The sequence below is a fragment of the Lodderomyces beijingensis genome (assembly GCF_963989305.1).
Source record: "Lodderomyces beijingensis strain CBS 14171 genome assembly, chromosome: 1".
Taxonomy (NCBI): Eukaryota; Fungi; Ascomycota; class Pichiomycetes; order Serinales; family Debaryomycetaceae; genus Lodderomyces; species Lodderomyces beijingensis.
Genome location: NC_089970.1, coordinates 2,133,774 through 2,154,706, shown reverse-complemented (window position 1 = coordinate 2,154,706; position 20,933 = coordinate 2,133,774). Strand labels below are relative to the sequence as shown.

Below are 20,933 nucleotides of genomic sequence, written 5' to 3'. Positions count from 1 at the left end.
GATTCGCTAATGACACAAGTGGCTTCTCTTTATTTTTTTTGCTTGCAAAATGATATGGCCTTTTGCACCGAAAATTTCAGGGTTATTTCTTCTTCTTTTCTGGCAAGAAGGGTGGGCTTTTGGTATCGAGTGGTGGACGGGGGAGAAAGGACGTTTGTGTGTTGCTTGTTTTAGATTCTTGTGTGAAACTTACCTTTACCTCTCAAGCGCTTTCTTCAAAGTTGATGAGAAACCCGCAAGAGTCGGAAAGCAGGTTGTGTGCGTATGTGGGTGGGTGGTGCTTCCACTGCTAATACTGCTACTGCTACTGCCGTCGGTGCTGGTGCTGGTGGTTGTGCTGTTGGTCTCCTTTCAGTACTGGTATGATGTTTTTGATATATTAATTAAACCAAAAAGGCTCGCCTTTTTTTTTTTTTTATTTCCCGCAATTGACTCTGAGAGAACAAGGGAACAATTTCACGTCGGACGACACTCCATGCAATAACCACTACTGAAACGCAGGAGACAATGCAAGAATGGAATAGAAAGAAACAACCAAAAGCAGGAACATAGGTTCTGAATTCGAAATTCAAACAAGCGTCTCTATGTGTTTATATATATTTATGTGTATATACATTTTTTTTTTTTCGTTCTTGTAAATCTACTCAACTTTCTTGATCAAAATACCAGGTTCTCCAGGCACGGCGTTTTCCTTGACTTTGCCCTTGATGTCGAGCTCCACCTCTTCGCCGGTCAAGACGTTCTTGGCTTTTGACGAGCCATTGTCAAAGGCGAGAATTTCCAAATCCAGAACTTTTACAGCAAAGGGGGCGTTTTTGAGAAGTTCCACAACCTTGGTGGCGACTTCCACTTCGTTGTAGGTGAGTTTCCTGTTGAAGATGGTCTCTGGGTCCTCTGAGTTCAATCTATACTTGAGTTGGTTGATAAAGGGCATGCCTCGTTTCATGTCCTTGCCGACTTTCTGCTTAATGAGGTTGGTATTGCTCAATTGCTGCTTCTCAAAGAGCTCGCGCACCAACTCAATGTAGGTGTCTTGCCACTCGGGGAAAGTGTTTGACACCAACACGGTCAATTTGACAGAGTCCCCGGCGTTGAAGTCGGATTTTCCTTTCTTTTTGTTCAAGCCCGCACCTTCGACTTCGCGGATGGATCTGGAGACGTTTCTCACATAGTCTAATGCGTCGAGCACCAGTTTGGAAACTGGCTTGGATGGCTTGGGGAATTGCGCGGTTTGCACGCTCCCCTTGTTGTTCAAGACTTCTTTGTAAAGGTATTCGGCAAAATGAGGGGCGATAGGCGCCAACAACAATGCTTGGTACTCGATATACTTGAGAACCAAGTCCCGGTGCATTCCCAAAGAGGCCGAGTTGACCGACTCTCTGTAAAAGTCTCTAGCAATTTGGAAATCAAACAAACCAGACTTTAATGCTTGCTTGTAGTTGCTCAAGGTGTACTGGTTGTAGGTCTTTTCAATCAAATCATTCATCTCGTTCTCAAAAGCCTCGTCAAAGAACGAATCGTATTCGCCAGACCTCAATTGGTCCTTGTTTCTCAATTCCTCTTCGCACCAGTCTTTTAAAGTTGTCAATCTCAAGATCGCAGCGTTGGCGTTGGCCTCGTCAAAATTGGCGTCTTCGACGGTGTCGCCCGCGTCCGCCATGGCTATTCTCGATGCGTCGGCTCCAAATTTTTCAACAATCTGCTCCAAGGTCATAAAGTTACCAGTCGACTTTGACATCTTGGCATTGTTGAGTAGCAAATGTCCGTTGGCTCTGACTCCCTGTGGCCAGAATTTTTTGGGGAACAACGCCACGTGAGTGTAGATGAAAAATGTCAAATGGTTGGGAATCAAATCCTTACCTGAGACTCTAACGTCAAGCGGGTAAAAGTATTCAAACTCTCTTCTCATTTCATTCAACTGCTCAATAGGAATTTCGGTCTTGATTTCATCTCGACGCGTAAAGATGTAGTCAAACACTTCATCCGTCAACAACTCGGGCTTGATGTCGAATTTCCCGGGAACTTGTCCGTAGAAATCAGAGTGTAAAAATCTATCAATGGTATAGTATGCCATGTATATGGTGGAATCCGACAATGATTCAACCAAGTACTGGTGGTCCCATGGCAATTTGGTGCCCAATCCGAATTTTCTGGTTACGGCCCAGTTCTTCATCCAGGCAAACACTCCTTCAAATCCGTGGCGGGTCTCCTTTGAAAAAGTCTCCATATCCTTGAGGCATTCCAAAGCTTGTCCCAACCAGACTTCTTCACCATAATCAATAAACCATTGGTCTTCTAAAGAGACACAGCAGTCGTCTCCCGATCTCGATATGACCTGGTTTTCTGGCTCGTTGTAAACAAACGCGTCTCCAGAAGCAACCAAGTCGGCCTTAACCTTGGGCTTGGCGTCTTCGACCTTCTCACCTGAGTATTTACCAATTTTCATACGACCATTGTAAAAGCCTTCCTTGTAAGCCAATTCTTTAGCTTCGGCCAAAAGCACCGCATCCTTGGGCGATTTGATCTTGAGCTCGTTGACCAAAAACTCGGCACATTTGTCTCCATACTTTTCCGTTTGCACAATAGGAATAATCTCCGTCTTGACCCAGTCTTTTTCAATTCCATAGTACTCGGGTTTGTTGGAGAGATCACGGGTAGTGATGAAATCATCTGGAGAGTCGGAGGGGACACAAGTAACGACACCGGTACCCTTGGTGGCCTTGACAGTCTCCATCGGCAAGACCCTCAAGTCTTTAAGCTCTGCCAAGGGCGCGTTGATTTTCGAACCAATGAGAGCCTTACCGTTGATTGTAGCCACGGGCTTGTAGTAGCCCCTCTTGGGAGTAAGGTTTTGGAAGGACATGTTTTTGAAAGCTCTCTCCGTGGTGATGTAGTACTCTCCGTTGCCTGCATCGAAAACACCGTAGTCGATCTTGGGACTCACAAAACAAGTTGTTTGTCCATACATAGTTTCCGGCCTCAAAGTTGCTGCAACAAGATAGATTTTCTTGTCACTGATGTCAAATTTTTCATTTTTGAAACTTTCCTGGGCTTCGGGAGCAAATTCTTCAACCTTAATCTTGATACCAACATATTCCTGGGGCGTGACACCTTCTCCCGATTGTCTATCGTGGTCCAAACAAGCTTGGCCGTCTTTCTCCGAGTAGATGGTGTACCGTTCACCAAACTTGATTTTGCCACACTCTCTCAATCTGTTTATTTGCCATCTGACAAAGGCGTCATAGTATGGATTCTCGTCAGTGGTGATCATGGACCGTCTCCAGTCGACTCTTCCGCCAAACGCAGTGACATCCTTTTGGCACAATGGTGGGAAAAACTTTAACCAATGCTCGGTGTTGGCAAACTTGGCCACTTCGTCCCTTGGAATGCCCAATTGCAACATAATCTCAAATTGGAACTTGGCTCTTCCGGTCTTGGCTGCAGCTTTTGATTTTTTGGAGCTGAACTTTGACAAGTCTTCTCTTTTGTTCTCCTGCTTCTTTTCATCCTTAGCTAACGCTCCTTCATCCTCTGGTTCTTCTTCACTGGGAGCTCCTGCAAAATCGGCACCAAAAAGTTCAACTTCCCTCTTGATCTTGTCTGCTGCTGCCTTGATGGGCATGCCGGTGCAATGGAAACCAAGCGGGAACAAGGCCCTTTTCCCATTCATCCTCTCGAAACCAGTGGCAAACTCGACTTTGGACAAAGTGAAAGCGTGTCCAGCATGCAAGACTCCATTCATGTAAGGGTAAGCCATCGTGGCAAAGTATTTGGGGATCTTTTCCCGAACCTCATCTACATCGGTAGTGGGGACTTCTTCGAAAGTAGGGGCATCCACTTCAAAGTATTTCGCCTCTGCCCACTCCTTTTGGTACTTTTTCTCTATCTCAATCAAGGCATCTCTTCTGAATGTTTTTTCAAATGTGACTCCACTGCTCATCCTGCTTTGTTATAGCTTGTAAGTTTGGAGGTTTCTGCGGTGGTTGTAACTGATTCTTCAAAGCCAGATGTGAAAAAAAAAAAAAAAAAATTTGGTTAGCGAGAAAGAGTTGAGAGTAGAGAGATGGTGCAGTTACTGAAGAAAGGAAGTAAAAAAGCTAATGCGTCATAAGCTTCATGTGGAATGAAAGTAACAAGTACGGGACTTTTATTAAACTCTCCTTCTTTTGATGGAGGTGGGCACCAACGTCGTTTTTCGCTCGGCGGCGTCAGAAGTAGAGTCGGCCATGCCTGCATCCTTCGACTCTTTGAGTAGTTCAAGAACTTCATCTCTAGTACTAACCCTGACCTTGTAAGTGTCAAGCTCGAGCGGGCTGCTAATCAATGCCACATTGCCAGAATCTCTGATAGAGGCAAACTCAATGAGCCCTGCTTTCACCTCTGGCATAACCATAATGTTAGAAATTTGCCCGAACGAGCGTTCAAAAAACGACTTGATTTGGAACGCGTTCAACGAAGGGTCCAAGTCGATGAGTCCCACTGTTCTCAAGTGGTCAAAACCTTCGACAGATCGACTAGAGTTTGCTTGTTGGCGATTCACGCTTAAAGCCCGTCCTTTCAAAACCATGCCGTCTTTTCTCAATGCTGCCTCTGCACCTCGCACTTCTTTGTACGCAATAATGGCTATACCGCCGTTTTGTTTCATTCGCTTGTTTTTCGTATCAAAGACGGCTCGAGGCAAGACAATCAGCTCAATGTCTCCTGCCTCGGCGAATAGCTGCTCTACTTCTTGTTTTGTAACCTTGAATGGGATGTTGGCAACACGGATTTTCCTGTCTGAAATTGGGCTTGTCCTTTCCTTCTTTTCTTGCGGCTTGGAAAATTTCACCTCCCACTTTAGCTCACGTTTAAGATTGTCGTCCCAGTAGCTTTGTCCGTTGTACATAACAACGGCTTTCTGGGCGTCTGCGGCGTACACGTACTGGACATAGCAGAACCTGCGTATCTTGTTTTTCACCTGGGAAGGAAACCTGCAGCTCACCAACGGACCAACTCGTGCAAAATGCTCCGTGATTTCAGACTGGCTAGATGTGCTTGGGTAGTTGTTGACAAACAAGACGCTCTTTTGGGCCTGGCTTACAGTCACTTCGTTGAGCCCAATTGATTTGTGGCTTCTTGTTAGTGCCGAGAACACATCTAGTTCGCTAGTAAACTCGACAATGGCTATTTTGCCTCCAGCGGCTTCAACAACTTTCGAATCTCGAATCTCGCCGCAGTTTTCGAAAAACTTTCTCACGTCAACATCGGTGGCATCCGCGGGGAGGTTTCTCACTTCAACAGTGAATTCCTCTCTTGATCTGTTTAATTCGAGGGCCAGATCGCGGGTCCGCTTCTTTGTTGGGTCGTGCTCTTGCTCTTTTCCTTTTTCTTTTTCTTGTTCCTTAACTTTGACATTGACGTTGACGTTGACGTTGGCGTTGGCGTTGGCTATTTGCTCTTTCTCCATGACATCCATGCAATGAGACAATGCGTCTTGATAGGACAGTACATCGCCATTTACTTCTTCAAACAATAACCACTCCTCCTTCAACCGCTCTGATGAGTCCAACTCATTTGCAAAGGCCAAGATGAATAAGGACCTTATATGCTCCATTTCAAGACCAAGATCAGCTGACTTTTCAACAGCATATAACCAAACTTCGGTTTCTTTTCCAAATTTCTGGTAAAATCGTTCAAGAAACTCCATCGCTTTCTCCGTTTTCCCCAATTTGATGCAGATTGCAATAACAAACTTTTCAACAGAATGGAATCTGTCCTGATGCTTTAGCGCAAACTCGAAAAAAGTCGCCATTTCCGTCATGAAATCGTGAACTTCAACAAACGCGGTGGAATTTAAAAGGCTCTGGTACTTCAAATGGAGCAAGGCATTTGCAATTAGTCGCCACTCATTATAGTCCGAAGAGTTCATCAAGTCACTCAAATGAATCCTCTTTTGAAGTTGCTCTAGCTCTTTTTGGCCCTCTTGACTGTACAAGGTGCAGTTTCTGATATTTGCGGCAAATGCCTGGCATGAGTAAGGGAACTCTCTCACAAATTTGGAAAGAATCAATTGCAAAACATTTTCGTCTTTCGCAGCGTGCACAATGTCGATAAAGGACAACCAGACTTTCTGCCATTTGCCAATACGCGCCACATCACTTTGAATCGATCGCTCGAAAATTGCCCAAGCTGGTTTCAATCCCAGATATTTAAACACATCTTTCATATAGCTGATCCAAGTGGAAACTTCAGTCGGGTCGTCTCTAATTTGGTTTTCATATTTCTGGTAGTAATTGAGCTTTGATTGCGTTGCATTGAATATGCTACTGGCGATGCCCATTTGCTCCTCATACCTCTCATGCATATGGGTGGAAATGAGCGAGGAAAGCTCCTGGAAAGATTTTTGGAGCTCAGCGTGAGGGAAGCTTAACCTCTTCCGGTGCAATTTGACAAGTGTTTCTAGATCATTTTCGTCCTTGGTCTTGGCAAAGACTTGCTCAAAGTAGGCCAACACGATCTTCCACACTAGATTCCCCTGCTGAAAATCATACGAGCAGACACTGAGCGCTTTCGATAATAGACCTCGAAAATCTGTGTCTGAGATTGCGCCCACGCTGAGGAGCTGGTCCGCCAACTTGAGGTAGTTTTGCATGATGAGCACGGTCATGTAGTCGTCAGCCACATTGTTGTAAAATTCGTACTCGAGAACCAATCTTTGGTTGGCGTCCTCGATCGACCTCAACTGAGAAAGCCAATGATTCAACTCCGACTGCGTTAGTCGGAAATGTTTGGTCTTGTTGAGGTACACGTAATTGACAGTCTCGGCACCACCATTGAGGGTGGCTAGTTTGCCCAATATCCTATCATATGTGCTGCTATCATATGGATTCCTTGACAATTGTAGTTCAAACTCATCAACTAGTGTTTTCAAGCCTGACATTAAAGGTGAGAAAAGGCAAGTTGTCTCTGTGCCTGTGCTTGTTCTTGTGCCTGGGCCTGGGTCTTTTCTTCAAGAGCCGGTTGGTCTTGGTAACTAAATTTCGTGATCTGCCGCAAAAGATGCAAAATGGAAAATAAAAAAAAAAAAAAAAAAGGTTGGCCCGCTCTTCTCAAACAAGAATATGATCCAGGCATGGACGCCAAACTGTACTTGCAATCCTTTGGATGGCTGGAAGGACAACCGTTACGAGAAGGAGGGTTGAGAAAGCCCATTTTGGTTAAGCACAAAAAAGACACCAAAGGCTTGGGCCATGACATGAACCAAGCTGACATGTGGTGGGAGAAGCTTTTCGATGGCCAACTCAAGAACCTAGAAGTTGCAAATGGATCCAACGGTCCTTCATTTAAGCAAGACCAGGAGTTGGTGGTCAGGAGCTTGAACAAGTCGTTGTCGCCTTTGTACCGGATGTTTGTTAAAGGACAAGGGCTTTCCGGCACAGTGGGGAAAACGGAGCACACCAGGGAGAAACATGTTGTGGACTCCAAAAAGGCAGCGCAAGATATGGAGAGCTTGACTTTGGAAAGGAAGAGGCTGCGAAAGCACCAAAATGGGGGAGACGTGGAAACAGCCACGGCGGATCTTGATTCAGCTGACAAGCGCTGTGGCTATAAGCTACGAAAAGGACAAGAAAAAAACGATGATGAACATATTGAGAACAAGGACGATAAGAAGGCCACGTCAGTTAAAAGGAAAGGTAAAAAGAGCGAGGAGAAGCGCAGCAAGAAAGCCGACAAGGACAAACGAAAGAAAGAAAGCGAAAGTACAAAAGTGCTAGAGCCTACGAATGAAGCTCGTGAAAAGAAAGATCAAAAGCGCAAAGAGAAGGAGGAGAAGAAGGAGAAGAAGAAGGAGAAGAAGAAGGATGCGAGAGAAAAGAAGGAGAAGAAGAAGAAGAAGCGGAAAAGTCAAGACTCGGCTGATGAAGAGCTTCCGAAAAAGATGAGAAAGAAAGGGTAGGTGATACGGGCATGACCTTCAAGGTCAAGAACTAAAATCATCTTGAATCACCCACTGCCCCAGCATAGACACGTCTTTGCAAACACTCTTGCAATTTGGATCGGTCCCATTACTGTCCAATTTCAGCATAGCTTGCGAGGAGCGAGCCCACTCCCACTCTTGGCTTTCCTGCCCCCTCCTCCCCGAACCGGTGAATAAGAAACCTTTAGCGTACTGAGCATTAATATTGGGAAAGGAACTTTATTTATTTAGAAAACTTTCAGCTCGAATCTCCCTCTCTAACGTCCTTGTCTTTCAATATCCCATCTGCGGTGGTCGAACTTTGCAGCTTGTATTGCCGCAAAAAAGGTACAAGAAACGAGTGCTACCAATCGCAAGTCCAAAAGTGCAACCAAGCGGTAACCAACAAGGCCATCCTTCCAGCCGCTACCCCCATTTTACCTCCGGTCTCGGTACTCTCAGAGACCAAAACTCACTCGCCATGGTATTTTGGTATTTTGCAGCTGCATGTGTCGGGTTCCTGCTAACATGCTGTTTTCTCATCCTGATTCTGGTAAGGTTCCGCGCGCTGCCGAGACCTAAACGACGCGTTATCCAACGATTTCGCTTTGTCGATAATTGGGATAACGAAGTAGCCGCAATCACCACCAACACTTCCAAAGTACTGGATTCGAAATTCGATGAGTTGTGCGATTTGGTGATTGCTTCGTTTGTCACTCCGTGGTATCAGCACGTTACAAATTCACCGCTATTGCCAATCCACATCAAGTTGTTGATGCTGCGGCTCATACAACGGCTCAAAGTCGATAATGTCGAGAACATAATTGGCAATGTCACCGATTCATTTCAGCAAGAGATTTCAAAATACAAAGCAAGCAAGCAGCCGCTATCTGAAGCTTGCAAAGCTGACGAATTGCATCATTTGAGAGTGCAGGTATCCAGGGTAATGCAGGCAATGCCTCTGGATTCTAAACTTGAAAAAACGTTGATGTTGGAGGTGTTGAGTGCTGCACTCAGCATTGCTATCGATGCTATCTCCGAAGGCGATTTCTACAATATGATGATTGTCAAGTTTCTTGGTGGAGCCAGAGACGAAGGAAGAGAGTTGAAGGCGATTTTGGGGGAAACGTTCAAGGCCCAATCTGCAATCGCCGATGACTATGTCAATAACAACGGAGAGGACGAAGATGATGGTGATGATGGTGATGACGGTGATGACGATGATGACGACGACGATGACGATGAAGATGTAGATGGAGATGAAAGCGACGTGGACGGGACACCTGGCACGTCTCACAAAGACATTAACGCCTTACCCTTGGAAACAGAAATCCCCAATCAAATTACCATAAAAAGCACCTTATCCGAGAATAAATCAGTATGGTTCATCATTGAAGCTTCCACCGAGCTGAAATCAGGCTGGATCTTTGCTCGAAGGTATAGCCAGTTTCGCAAACTTCACAACTATTTGCAGAAAAAGTATAGATTACAAGTTCAGCTTCCGAAATCTGTGTTTCAAACCAGCATAGAAGCTAGGCGCTCGCAATTAGAGCTATATCTACGGAGACTTATCGGTCTTGAGCCACTCCAGCACGATAGAGTCTTTAAGAAGTTCATCTCGCAGCAGAGCTTGACCTCGCACTTCACCAAGACGCTCAATCTCCGGCCCATGTTTGACTCCAAGTTTATCTTTGTTGTTGAAACAATCGTGCTTCGATTGTTAAAGTCGAGATTGAGTCAATTTGACGCCGAAAAGTGTGTTCAGATCTTGAAGGATTCGCTCTTTGAAGGAGGCAAGTTGAAAGCGGTCCAGGAAAGAACCGAAGCTCAGAAACTTTTCACGCAGCGCGAGGCGCGAGAACTCTTGGATTCATTCATGAGCGAAACGTGTTCGTTGGTGTTTGGTGCTGAAAAGACTGCCGAGGCGTCTGCATTCATTTTTGAATTGTTGCAAAATGAAAAGTTGAACAAGCGCTTGCTCTTGAATGCATTGGATCAGTTTGTAAATGAAATTGTTAGGTAGAATAGATTTAGGGTAATAAAAAATGACTATAATAAAAATAAGTAGCTCTGAAAAGCGCAATTTGCAATAATGCGGTCACGTGAAGATCACGTGACTTCGATTCCCAGACCTGAAATTTATTAACCATGAAATTTAATTTGCTTTCAAAGTGAAATGGTTCAATGGGTATCTAATGGTGGGTATCTCTTGAAGTAATGTCCCACTAATCAACGCCTTGATTTTTGAAATTCGAAGGGTATAAAGTATTTTTGGGGTGTCTCTATTTCCAATTACACCAAAGTAACTTTCCATTAATTTTGTTACAAAAAGATGTCAAATATATTTCAATGCATGATTCAAAGCTTTAGATATTTCTCTAGAACCATCCAACCGTGTTTTAAAACATACTAATTCTCTGAATGTATAAGTCAGAGCTCAACCACGACAAAAGAGACAAAGATAGTCTGATCGAGTTACTCTCTATGACTTGATGGCCTCCATGTCCTCGCAAGACATGTATGTGTAGAGATATATATCATGCCACGCTACCATACGCAGATGACTAGTTTTCCACTTCTACTCACTTTCGATGCCCACCCACCCAGCTCCTAGACCCTAACCACCTTCAAAACAGCATCTGACCCGACACCGTGCCATATTCACATTCAAAGAATGAGCGACAGGAGAAGAATAACAGGTCCAGTGAACCGAATAATCCCAACAATACCCACCCCACCCACAAAAATATCACCATCACCACCAAAATCATCATCATCGTCATCATCACCACCACAATTCTACCTCAAGACCAACCTAATCCAAAACTCAAACGGCTCAGCATACATAGAGATCGAAGGCACGATAATCCAAGTCTCGATATTTGGACCGCGTCCAATCCGCGGCTCATTCACCGAGCGCGCTTCCCTCAGCGTCGAAACCAAGTTCCTCCCACACATAAATCAGCCATGTTCCATCAACTTCAACAACAGCGAAGCCAGCTCCTCGAGCTCCAACATGACGCAAATCGAGCATCGCTTAAGCTCATACCTTGAAAACTGCATGCTTCCATCTATTTTGTTGGAAAAATATCCCAAGTCCACCATCGATATCCAAGTTAGTGTCATTGCGATGGACCCGCGTAGAGTGCATGGCCAGAGCGGGCTCTTGTGGTTGATGTCGTGGATCGTGGTGTGCGCTAGCATGGCGGTGGTAGACACGGGGATCGAAGTTCGGGATATCGTGAGTAGTGGATGCGTCAAATTAGTTCAACTGAGCGGCAAGGTGGTTGTCGGTGGAGATGTCGATCGTGAGGAAGATGAGGAGAGTGAGAGTGCGGGTACTACTGCATTGGTTAGCTTTATGAATATGAACAATAATGAGATTGTTGGGGTTTGGATGGAGAGCGATTCGAGTCAAGAGATGTCCGAGCTGGAAATGGCCTTGTTGATTGACGAATGTTGTCGAATGTCGACTTTGGTTAGGGCCAATTTGAACTCATACTTGATCAATTCATATGCTAGTTAAAATTTTTGAGGTAGTATACATATTTAATGACAAATTCAAGATCTATAATTGTGTTTCTTTATTTTTCTTTCTTCCGTTTTTTCTATATGTATTATATATATATATACGCATACACAAATTGATACATCGATGCTATTTTCTTTATTCATTCTTTTTTGTGGTTAAATCATAGGACAATTCATTGAGGACATTGTTGATGTCGATCAATTTCCTTGCCACATCAGTAATGGTGATCTTGTCCGAGTTCAGGAAAATCTTGGAGCTTATTTGAACCTTTGTAGAGACCGAAATGATTGAACTCAATGTCTGGTAGACGCCGAGGACAGAGTCAGATTGAGTAGTGGCAATTGGTGCAATGGGGGTGTCGATGGATTCAATATTGAATAGCTTGTCAAAAAGTTTTGTTTTCAAGGACAAAGCAAACTGTTCAACTTCGGCATCGGCATCGTCGCTGGACTTGGGCACAGCAATGTGTTCGGATCTGATTTCAAATGGTTCCGAGACATAAGCAACGTCGTGCTTGCCATCCAAGTGGTATCTAAATTCATAAACACCTTCTTCCCAGAACAACTTTTCCTTGGCAAATGTAGCGGACCCATTAGCCTCGGCACAAAAGATCCATCTTCCCGACGAGGAAAGCAAGGTTCTATTACGCGAGTAAGTTGTTTGAGCAATCTTGTACAATCCAATCCAGTCGCGAGGTGAATGCGTGGTTGCAGGCGATTGCCAAAAGACTTCAAGTGGAGAGCCCAAAGTTTGATACTTGATTGTCTTGTCATCGTTTTGTTGCAAACCCTTGATGGTCAACTTGTAGTTGCTATTGGCAAAGGACAAATTTTGAGACAATTCAATGAGCTTTTGCTGCGACAATTTGGTCTTGGAGTTTCTCAAGTCCTTAAGGAAATTATCCAACGAGTCGGCAAGCGAAGGGCTGCTGGCTCTTCTCTTTAAAGGTTCATCACTATTAATGATTCTCTTTTGGATCACATCGGGGATCAAATGTTTCTTAAAAGTCTTGGTGACACCTGAGTCTTGATTGACTTCCTGCTCGCCATAAACTCGTACCATGTGAACTTTTTCAATGAAGTTGATTCTAATAAAATTGTTCAAAACCCATAAGATGCAGCAGGTTAAATTTTCAAAAGTGGGCCAAATAACGAAAACACCCATGACGCCACAAACACCAAAGATTTGTTCAGGATTGTTCAAGTATCGATACACGCCTGCTTTGGTCAAGTTACCCATAAAGCTTTGGGACTTGGGGAGGAAAAAATCACCGTAGAACCAGCCAAAGTAGCCAATCAGGTCAATGATTGATGCATTGATCCAGGTTTGGGTTAAAATGAGCAAAACACCAACAAATATTCTCAAGTAAAACAAGTCACGGTAGAGTAAATCAGCCGACCCATTCAAGTAGTAGATCAAGTTTAATCCAAAAAGGGACGAATAAGTCAAGTTGATCAAGGTGTTGTAAATGACCGCCCAGTTGTTTAATGATTTTTCAACTGGAATGTCGTTGGAGAGACACCATTTTGTGAAGTATTTGGAATAGCTCTGCAACACCAACAAAGTGCTGATACCAAAACTTTCCACCAATTTCGCAGCCACGGTGAGGAGGAAATACTTGGTTGAGCTTTGAGCGAAAATGGGGAGAATAAAAGCATAAGTAGCTACAAGGATCAAATTCAAAAGATCGCTTGCTCTCATCAAGTTGAAGTTGTACAATCCAACCAATGGCGGCATATTGTCAAAGCTTTTCAAATCCTTCAATTTCAAAATCTTGATCAAGTTGATTTCATTTTTGGAAGGGCCGTAGATCTTGTCAATGTGGGGGTTTTCGATATAGTGCAAAAAGATCATTTGCAAGAAATGGCCAAACACGGCAATTGCCAACACCGTGTACGATTTAGCAATCAAGGCAAAGCCATAGTAGCCAACATACCCCACGGAGTACATTGGGTGAGGCACCATTTCAAAAACACCATCAAAGATCAATTCTTCGTTGTTGATTTGTCTAAAGAAGAAATCCCCCCAATACCACGCGTAATCTTTGATGGTATTGTGAGCATTTACTTTTACCCACAAATTAAACAAAATCAAGCCCACACCAACGGAGATCCGCAAGTACACCAACCAATGGTTTGTGAAATCTTTGGCATTGGCGATAGCGCAAGTGCAAACGACGCAGCAAAAAGTAATGAAATCCGACATCAAGATCAAGTCAACAAATTTTCTAAAAACCAACCACGTGTTGAACTCAACGGGTAACGAATTGATGTCGTAGTCTTTCCCACGCTGGGACTTGACTTCATGCTGGACAAACTGCGCCCAGAACAGCTTATTCTGGGAGTCAAACAACCGACCTTCTTTACTCCACGAGACCAATTTGTTGTATTTCGATTGCAGTTGCAACAACCACCCAATCCCGAAATTGTAACTCAATCTCCAAAAGATGTACAAGGCTACAAAGATGCCGATCCGCACTTGGTTATTGGGAATGGCAAACACGGCCAAGTTGGCAAACAAGCACGCCAAAATGAGCAACTCCCAGTTGGATTTTTTCACCGTTGGATCAAACAAGGTCTTGACCATATCATGCGTCTCGGGCACTGTGAACGTTTCCCCCGAGAACGTGATCCCTTTGGGCCCAGCACTAGCCTCGTGCTTGAAGCCGCCATTTCCAGTTGAAGTTAGACTGTCGCCCATCTGTGGTTGTTTGAGTTGGGTAGTGGTCATGATGGATTGACAGTAATGGCAGTAGTGGTGGTAAAAGCTGGAAAAAAAAAAAGGCTAAAAAAATCAAAAGACTAAAAAGACCAATATCCGTGATAAACGTTATATAATAAGCGTATATCTTAGTGGCGGGAGCAAAGCCCTAATTCCAACAAAAAATAAAAAAAAGAACAGACGTTAAAGGAGGACCAAGCAAACAGGGGTTCAAGTTGTAGAAATCAGATGAAAGAAACAAATTGAACGGAGGTGCCAGCTGGTGAACTATGTGAGAAATGAGAGAATAGAGAATGAAAAAGTTGTGTTGAAGCAGCAAAATTCGGCGGAGAGTGACCGACCAAGTTTTCAGTCTCTGTTGTCTGTGTGGAGAGAGCACCAGAGAGGGACGAGATGATTAAGCAAAACCGGCCAATCCCTTAGTGCCATAGAAACAAAAAAAAAAATGAAAAAAAAGTCAGCAGAAGGAGGGCCCAGTTTGACATGAATACCTCGTGGGTGAATGAACCATGGAAGAAGAAGAAGTAGTGGTGAGAGTAGTGGAAGCTCATGTAAAATGAAATGACACTTTTTATTTGCAACACTTTCGTTTAGTTATCGCGTGTGCTCTGTTTCTGCAATTGGTTGGTGCATCTATAGTGTGCATTATATTCAAAGCAACAAAGGAAAACGTTGGAGTGGCAGCAGTCACGTGCACAACCCACACTGCAGTTTACTTTTGTTGGTAACTCATCTTGTGAGAGGAGAGCGAGCGGCATGTGATAAATCGGAAAAGTCACGTGCAGATCGCTACACCACGTGATACACAACTGACGAGAAACTACGTATCTGCAAAGAGTGCCACACGCAGACAGCTTCTAATAAGAAAAAGATGTCAGGATTTCTATCAAAACAACAACTAGAATATGTATCTATGTATATAAAAAGCAACAGCAAAAAGCAACATGCTAACAGCATAAAAGAATGACGATGTGCACTTTTGCAACCGAGTCGAGCCGCAAGAGGTCGAACTGAAAAAAAAAAATTGGTGAGCCACCAAAGCAACGGAGGCATTTCAGCTAGGTCGGGAGGCCCTCAGAAGCGGCGGTTGCCCAATGGTGCAGTGTTGCTTCCACTGGAATAACCGCCTCTTCTGCCATACCCGCCTCTACCTCCTCTGCCACCGCGGCCGCCTCTACCAGCACCATATCTGATATGTCCCCCGAACCCTCTTCTATCATATTGTAGTAATTCAGGTGGAACAGTCTGTTTGGCCTCTCTCATAATCTTGCACAAGTCGCCGCCTAGTTTCTTGTCCTTTTCAGTGAAAAACGAAATGGCAGTACCCGTTGCACCACCTCTACCTGTTCTACCAATACGATGAACGTAGTCTTCAATGTTTCCTGGCATATCGAAATTAACCACATGTGTTATACCTTTGACATCTTTATGAAAAAAAAACCAAGAGTTAGTATATCAAGTCCAATCCGGTAAAGAGCAAGGGGAAAAGCCTCTTTGAAAATCTTAGGTAATTTGAAACTACAGGAGATTGAATAAGTTTTTGCAATTGCAAAAAAAAAAAAAAAAAAAAAAAGGAGGAGGTTGGTATGGTGATGAATTGTAATGAAATGAAATCAATTCAAATCAGTCCCATCCACATCAGCTCGACAATCCTCCCCCCCTTCTCTCTTTTCCTTCCATTTATTGAAACTTGCTTGTTATAAAAAGAACATCACAAAGAACAATCAATACCTATACGCGCAGTATCCGTTTTCTTTTTTTTTTCTGTTTGTCTCACTTCAATGACAGTATATCCTTGGTATATCCAAGAAATGGTTGATCCAAACACAATCATACCACATGTTAAACTCGTCTTTTAGTACGGGACCCCGCAAGAAAACAAAAAAACAAAATGCCTTCAAATGTGAGTTGAACCACTCATTCTAGACAATTTCTGAAAAAATTGCACCAGGCATTCCTTTTGTTTTTGTTTTCCTCTTTGCACGAGTTAAATCAGAAATATAAGTCATTCGAATATCATCAACATTTGGTGCGCGTTAAATGTAAATCATCCTATTGCGATAAACTTGCATTCAAGTTTCAAAAAACATGGATCAGATCTCCCATGGACTCGACCTGCGAGTACAAAATTTCAAATTCCTAATAAACAAATCGTTAATAGTAACTTTTTTTCTCCCCCACTTTTTTTTTCTAAACAAAAAAAACAAGTTAATACGTACCAATACCTCTTGCTGCAACATCGGTTGCAACCATGATTGAATGTCCTCCGGTTCTAAATTCCTTCAATACCCAATCTCTTTCGTGCTGCTCTTTGTCACCGTGAATGGCTAATGCTGGCCAGCCATCTGACCTCAAATAACTGGTGACTTCATCACAAGTTCTCTTTGTTGAGGCAAAAACCAAAACTTTGGAATTTTGATCATTCAAGGCACCTTCCAACTGTTTAACCAACAAGTCTCTCTTTTGGAAATCAGTGACAACTTGAACAATTTGGGTGATGGTGTGAGAAGCAGCCAACTCTAATGAACCAATTGTAACTTGAATAGGATCAACCAAGTAATCTCTAGCTAAAGCTTGCACTTCTTTTGGCCAAGTTGCAGACCACATCAAAGTCTGACGATCTGGTCTGATTTGATCGACAATTTTTCTAATTTGAGGCTCAAACCCCATATCCAACATTCTGTCGGCCTCATCCAAAACCAAATAAGTGACTCTCTTTAAATTGGTCTTGCCAGCCTCCAACATATCAATTAATCTGCCTGGGGTAGCAATACAGATTTCAACACCGTTGGCCAAGTCTCGAACTTGAGGGCCTTTTGGGGCACCACCGTAAACACACGTGTTTCTGATTCTGGATGACTTACCAAACTTGCTACATTCAGTTTGAATTTGAACAGCCAATTCTCTTGTTGGGGCCAACACCAAGACAATGGGACCATCGCCTCTTTGCAACAAAGGCTGGGCATTGATGTGGACAATACCTGGTAAACAGTAGGACAAGGTTTTGCCGGAACCAGTGGAGGCGATACCAACCATATCCCTACCACTCAAAGCCATTGGCCAACCCTGACATTGAATACCTGTTGGCTTTGGGAAACCTTGATTTTTCACTTCGTTCAAGACGTAATCGGGGAACCCAGCCTCATCAAAGGAGGTGATGGGATGGGGGATGTCATGGCCATTTATACTCATTTCATTTTCCCTTCTGAAGGCGTCAATTTCGGCATCAGACCTTGCAGCCACGTTGGGATGCTCGATATAGAAATTTTTTTCAAACTTTGGCAAAGTTTCTAAATCCCATTGAGGTGCAACTAGTTCCAGTCTCATGTTGTCAAATTTGTCTCTTCTTCCGCCACCACCGTAGCCTCCACCTCTCCCTCCGTATCCTCCACCACTACCGCCGTAGCCACCACCTCTTCCACCACCATATCCACCACCGCCGTAGCCACCTCCTTGGCCACCGCCACCGTATCCTCCTTGATTACCGTATCCTCCGCCGTAAGACATTTCCATAAAATTTATCCGATTGCTTGATTGATTGATTGATCGTTTGAAAAAGTTGTTATTCGCAAAGGAAAACGTATACTCTTGAAGTTGAAGTTTGGAAAGAAAGAAAGAAAAGAAGAGGGAAAGAAAGAAGGGAAAGAAAGGGAGATGGAATTAAATTCCCATTACAAATTTTTTTTTTTTCTAGAACGCATCTCGCTCGCATTGGCCGCTCTTTTCTTTTCTCTTCTTTTCTTTTACTTTTGATCCCAGTTAGGCCTGCCCTTGTATCCCCCTACAGCACGCCTGGGACTTGAAACGCAAGTAGAACAGGGGAGACAGAGATTTACCAAAAGAGAGAGGATATAAGTGGGCAAAATCCACAAGTTCATAGCCTGATGGATTTTGGTTAGTGTCTATTTTTTTTGTTCAAGCCCGCCGACACGAGGAGATAAGAAGCGTGCACGTGCTCATGTCTTTTGCTTTGACGGAAACAAATGCACTCAGTCAGTCACGTGAAACTATTTCCGCGTACAGAGTTTATAGCTGTTCTCGTAGTTGAAGAAGCTAGGGAGGCGAGGATCGTTTAAAGTGGACCTTGCAAAAAGAGAAGCTTGATTGAAAAACAACAGGTTTGTTTGTGAGCTCCGGAATTATTTTTTTCTTTCAGCCTATATTCCTGTTTAAACACCACTTCTTAATTTTTTTGGGTATTCGAGAAAGGTATGAGGGCAGGGAGATATCGACTTCAACATGCCAGCGCCCTTGACTATCATTAATACGTGCACATTTTTCCCTCTCCCAGTTTGAACCCCGAAATTCCCTCAAATCAAGGATCTTCATTGGTAAAGTCTCCTTCTTTCAACTTCTCAGCAAATTTGTCCTCCACAACGTCACATAGCTCGCTCAAGTTATCCAATCCTTGATGCAAGGCTTCAACGGCAGATATGCTGCCGTATGTCTGTATTCTGATATTCAACTTGTTCTCGCTAGGATGGGGTATACTGTAGCCGCAAAATTCAACCTCGGGGTTTTTCATGATCATGTAGCGTAGCGCATTGCCTAATGTGTGATCTTCATCGACTATTTGGAACGAGGCAGCAGTGCCATCTTCTGCTGCACCTGGTAGTATCTTTATCTTGTCTGGATTATACACCATTTCTTGCTCATCTTGTGGTACTTGTTGTGGGTCCTCCATTTTGATATCCTCTTCAGCCGACATCCTTGGACTTGCCTTTTGATGTTGAAGTTGAACTTGAAGTTTGTTCTGGCTAGTGGGAAATCAGTGATGATCATCGCTAATGGTATTTTTTCAACAAAATGCAGTGTCGCGTTCCCCGAAAAAACCATAGAAAGAATTTGCGACATTGAAAATGGGTTCCGCGACACACCGTGCCAGAAAACAAGCAGCACCAGTCTAAAGCTTTTGCAGCACAGACATGCCATTTCAAAACAGCATGCAAAGCATTAAAAGAGTTGAATGATAAACAAAAGCTATTGGGTTATGTCATGAATTCATTTACTTAACTAGACTATTAGATGTATCTATAGGGGAAGGACGAATTGAAAAAAAAAAAATTATTGATGGACAACCATCGCCACCACACTTAATACAAGTATCTAAAATCAGGGGAAATCTTTGAACCATCATTACCAGCGCCCAATTCACGCTGCCAGTTCATGGCTCCGTTTGCAATCTTTTTGTTCAACACCATCAATCTGATTCTCAACATCATAACGAAAAGAATCGACAAAACAAGGAAAGCAATGTTGCAACTCATGGCTTTGACGTAACGAGGACCATCCGTTGACGGATACAAGAATGCATTCCAAATCGAAGTTGAGTTGGAAAGACAGTTGACCAAGGCAATGCACACTGCCCTCTTGGCCGGTGGTCTGGGACAACAGTTTGAGATCCACGTGAGAATCACCACGAATGCCGAGTATAATGCTGGAATCATCAATATCATACTAAAGTATCTTGCGCCCGTGTTTAACGTGGCCACGGCAATAATAAACGCAACCATGGCACACACTAGAGGTATGATCACGTGCAAAGTTCGTTCACCAGTCTTGTCGGCGCTTCGAGCCCAGAAATATGTGACAACCACCGCGACGACATAGGGTGGTGCCGTTAAACACAAGGTGATGGTGTGGTTGAATTTCAAAGTTGCAACAATACTAGGGAAGAAATTGGTGACACCACAAGCGGCGACCAAGAAACTGTGAGCTCCACAAAGCATCCACATCTTGATATCGGAAACAGCCAATTTGAAGCCCTGCCAATCGGAGATCTGCGCTTCTTTGTCGGAGTCGTCAACATCACCCAAGTCCTTTTTCAATTTCCACTGGATGATGTCTTTTTCCTGCTGCGACAAGAACTTGGTGTTGCTGGGAGTGTCGGGCAAAATAAAGTAAGCAAATGGCACAGTGAGCACGGTGACACCTCCTTCAATTATGAACAAGTACCTCCAGCCTTCGATTCCTCCCAAGCCATCCATTTCCAATATCCCCGCGGCCAACAACCCGCTGAATGCAGAACTGATCAAGGAACCAGCGTACAAGATTGAGTTTCTGCTAGCAAGGGTCTTTTTGTCGTACCAGGAACTCAAAATCATCAATGCCGAGCAAAAGAATGCCGATTCAACGACACCAAGGAACACTCGAATGGCAACTAGTCCACCAAACCCTTTAACGGCAGCGGTGCATGCAGAAATGGCACCCCAAATAGTCATCACGACAGCCAAGTAAGCCGAGGGCCGGCCCAAACGATTCAATAGCATATTGGAAGGAACTTGGAAAAGAATGTATCCGATAAAGAGCACCGAGATACAGATTTGGTACTGGTTGCCATGCAACCCGAGATCTTTTTCCAAACCACCGAGTCGAGCACTAGCGATATTGTTTCTGTCGATGTAGTTGAGAATGTAGATGAAGATGAGCATGGGCATGAGCCTCAAGTCGATTTTCCTAAGCGTCTTTTTATCGAGCTCTTTCAACTGCTGCTGAGTTAGACCCTGGAGTGACTCAGGGAGATCGGTATAGTAGTCATCTTCAGATCCAGCAATGTACGACTCCGACTTGTTGGAGTCGCTTGAGACTTCATATATGACTGCTTGATCTTTGGATGCGTCCACAGCTTCGATATGGGACTGTTCTGGTTTATCAGCGTTCATTCTCGGCGTGTGCTTTGTTTCTACTGAAAATCTAGGAGGAAGCTACGAAAACACACACACACATGATATTTACAATAAGGGA

At 43.8% G+C, this 20,933-nt stretch overlaps 9 protein-coding genes across 9 annotated transcripts; 3 read left to right on the top strand and 6 right to left on the bottom strand. All coding sequences in view use genetic code 12, as the record gives it.

The window, feature by feature from the left end:
• Positions 1–640: 640 nt before the first annotated feature.
• On the bottom strand, positions 641–3,940 carry LODBEIA_P08830 (uncharacterized protein; the record flags this gene model as incomplete). The annotated part of the gene is made up of 1 exon (XM_066976852.1): positions 641–3,940. The coding sequence occupies one exon, from the start codon at positions 3,938–3,940 to the stop codon at positions 641–643; it is 3,300 nt and encodes a 1,099-aa protein (XP_066827821.1).
• Positions 3,941–4,150: 210 nt separating this feature from the next.
• Positions 4,151–6,919, bottom strand: LODBEIA_P08820 (uncharacterized protein; the record flags this gene model as incomplete). The annotated part of the gene is made up of 1 exon (XM_066976851.1): positions 4,151–6,919. One exon carries the CDS (start codon positions 6,917–6,919, stop codon positions 4,151–4,153), a length of 2,769 nt encoding a protein of 922 aa, XP_066827820.1.
• Positions 6,920–7,111: 192 nt separating this feature from the next.
• Positions 7,112–7,936, top strand: LODBEIA_P08810 (uncharacterized protein; the record flags this gene model as incomplete). Its single annotated transcript, XM_066976850.1, has 1 exon — positions 7,112–7,936. The coding sequence occupies one exon, from the start codon at positions 7,112–7,114 to the stop codon at positions 7,934–7,936; it is 825 nt and encodes a 274-aa protein (XP_066827819.1).
• Positions 7,937–8,417: 481 nt separating this feature from the next.
• LODBEIA_P08800 (uncharacterized protein) lies at positions 8,418–9,959 on the top strand (the record flags this gene model as incomplete). The annotated part of the gene is made up of 1 exon (XM_066976849.1): positions 8,418–9,959. The coding sequence occupies one exon, from the start codon at positions 8,418–8,420 to the stop codon at positions 9,957–9,959; it is 1,542 nt and encodes a 513-aa protein (XP_066827818.1).
• A 651-nt stretch (positions 9,960–10,610) lies between these two features.
• On the top strand, positions 10,611–11,462 carry LODBEIA_P08790 (uncharacterized protein; the record flags this gene model as incomplete). The annotated part of the gene is made up of 1 exon (XM_066976847.1): positions 10,611–11,462. The coding sequence occupies one exon, from the start codon at positions 10,611–10,613 to the stop codon at positions 11,460–11,462; it is 852 nt and encodes a 283-aa protein (XP_066827817.1).
• Positions 11,463–11,603: 141 nt separating this feature from the next.
• On the bottom strand, positions 11,604–14,168 carry LODBEIA_P08780 (uncharacterized protein; the record flags this gene model as incomplete). The annotated part of the gene is made up of 1 exon (XM_066976846.1): positions 11,604–14,168. One exon carries the CDS (start codon positions 14,166–14,168, stop codon positions 11,604–11,606), a length of 2,565 nt encoding a protein of 854 aa, XP_066827816.1.
• A 1,095-nt stretch (positions 14,169–15,263) lies between these two features.
• Positions 15,264–17,702, bottom strand: LODBEIA_P08770 (uncharacterized protein; the record flags this gene model as incomplete). Its single annotated transcript, XM_066976845.1, has 2 exons — positions 15,264–15,613; positions 16,409–17,702. The coding sequence occupies 2 exons, from the start codon at positions 17,700–17,702 to the stop codon at positions 15,264–15,266; spliced, it is 1,644 nt and encodes a 547-aa protein (XP_066827815.1).
• Positions 17,703–18,504: 802 nt separating this feature from the next.
• LODBEIA_P08760 (uncharacterized protein) lies at positions 18,505–18,897 on the bottom strand (the record flags this gene model as incomplete). The annotated part of the gene is made up of 1 exon (XM_066976844.1): positions 18,505–18,897. One exon carries the CDS (start codon positions 18,895–18,897, stop codon positions 18,505–18,507), a length of 393 nt encoding a protein of 130 aa, XP_066827814.1.
• A 385-nt stretch (positions 18,898–19,282) lies between these two features.
• Positions 19,283–20,851, bottom strand: LODBEIA_P08750 (uncharacterized protein; the record flags this gene model as incomplete). The annotated part of the gene is made up of 1 exon (XM_066976843.1): positions 19,283–20,851. One exon carries the CDS (start codon positions 20,849–20,851, stop codon positions 19,283–19,285), a length of 1,569 nt encoding a protein of 522 aa, XP_066827813.1.
• Positions 20,852–20,933: the final 82 nt, after the last annotated feature.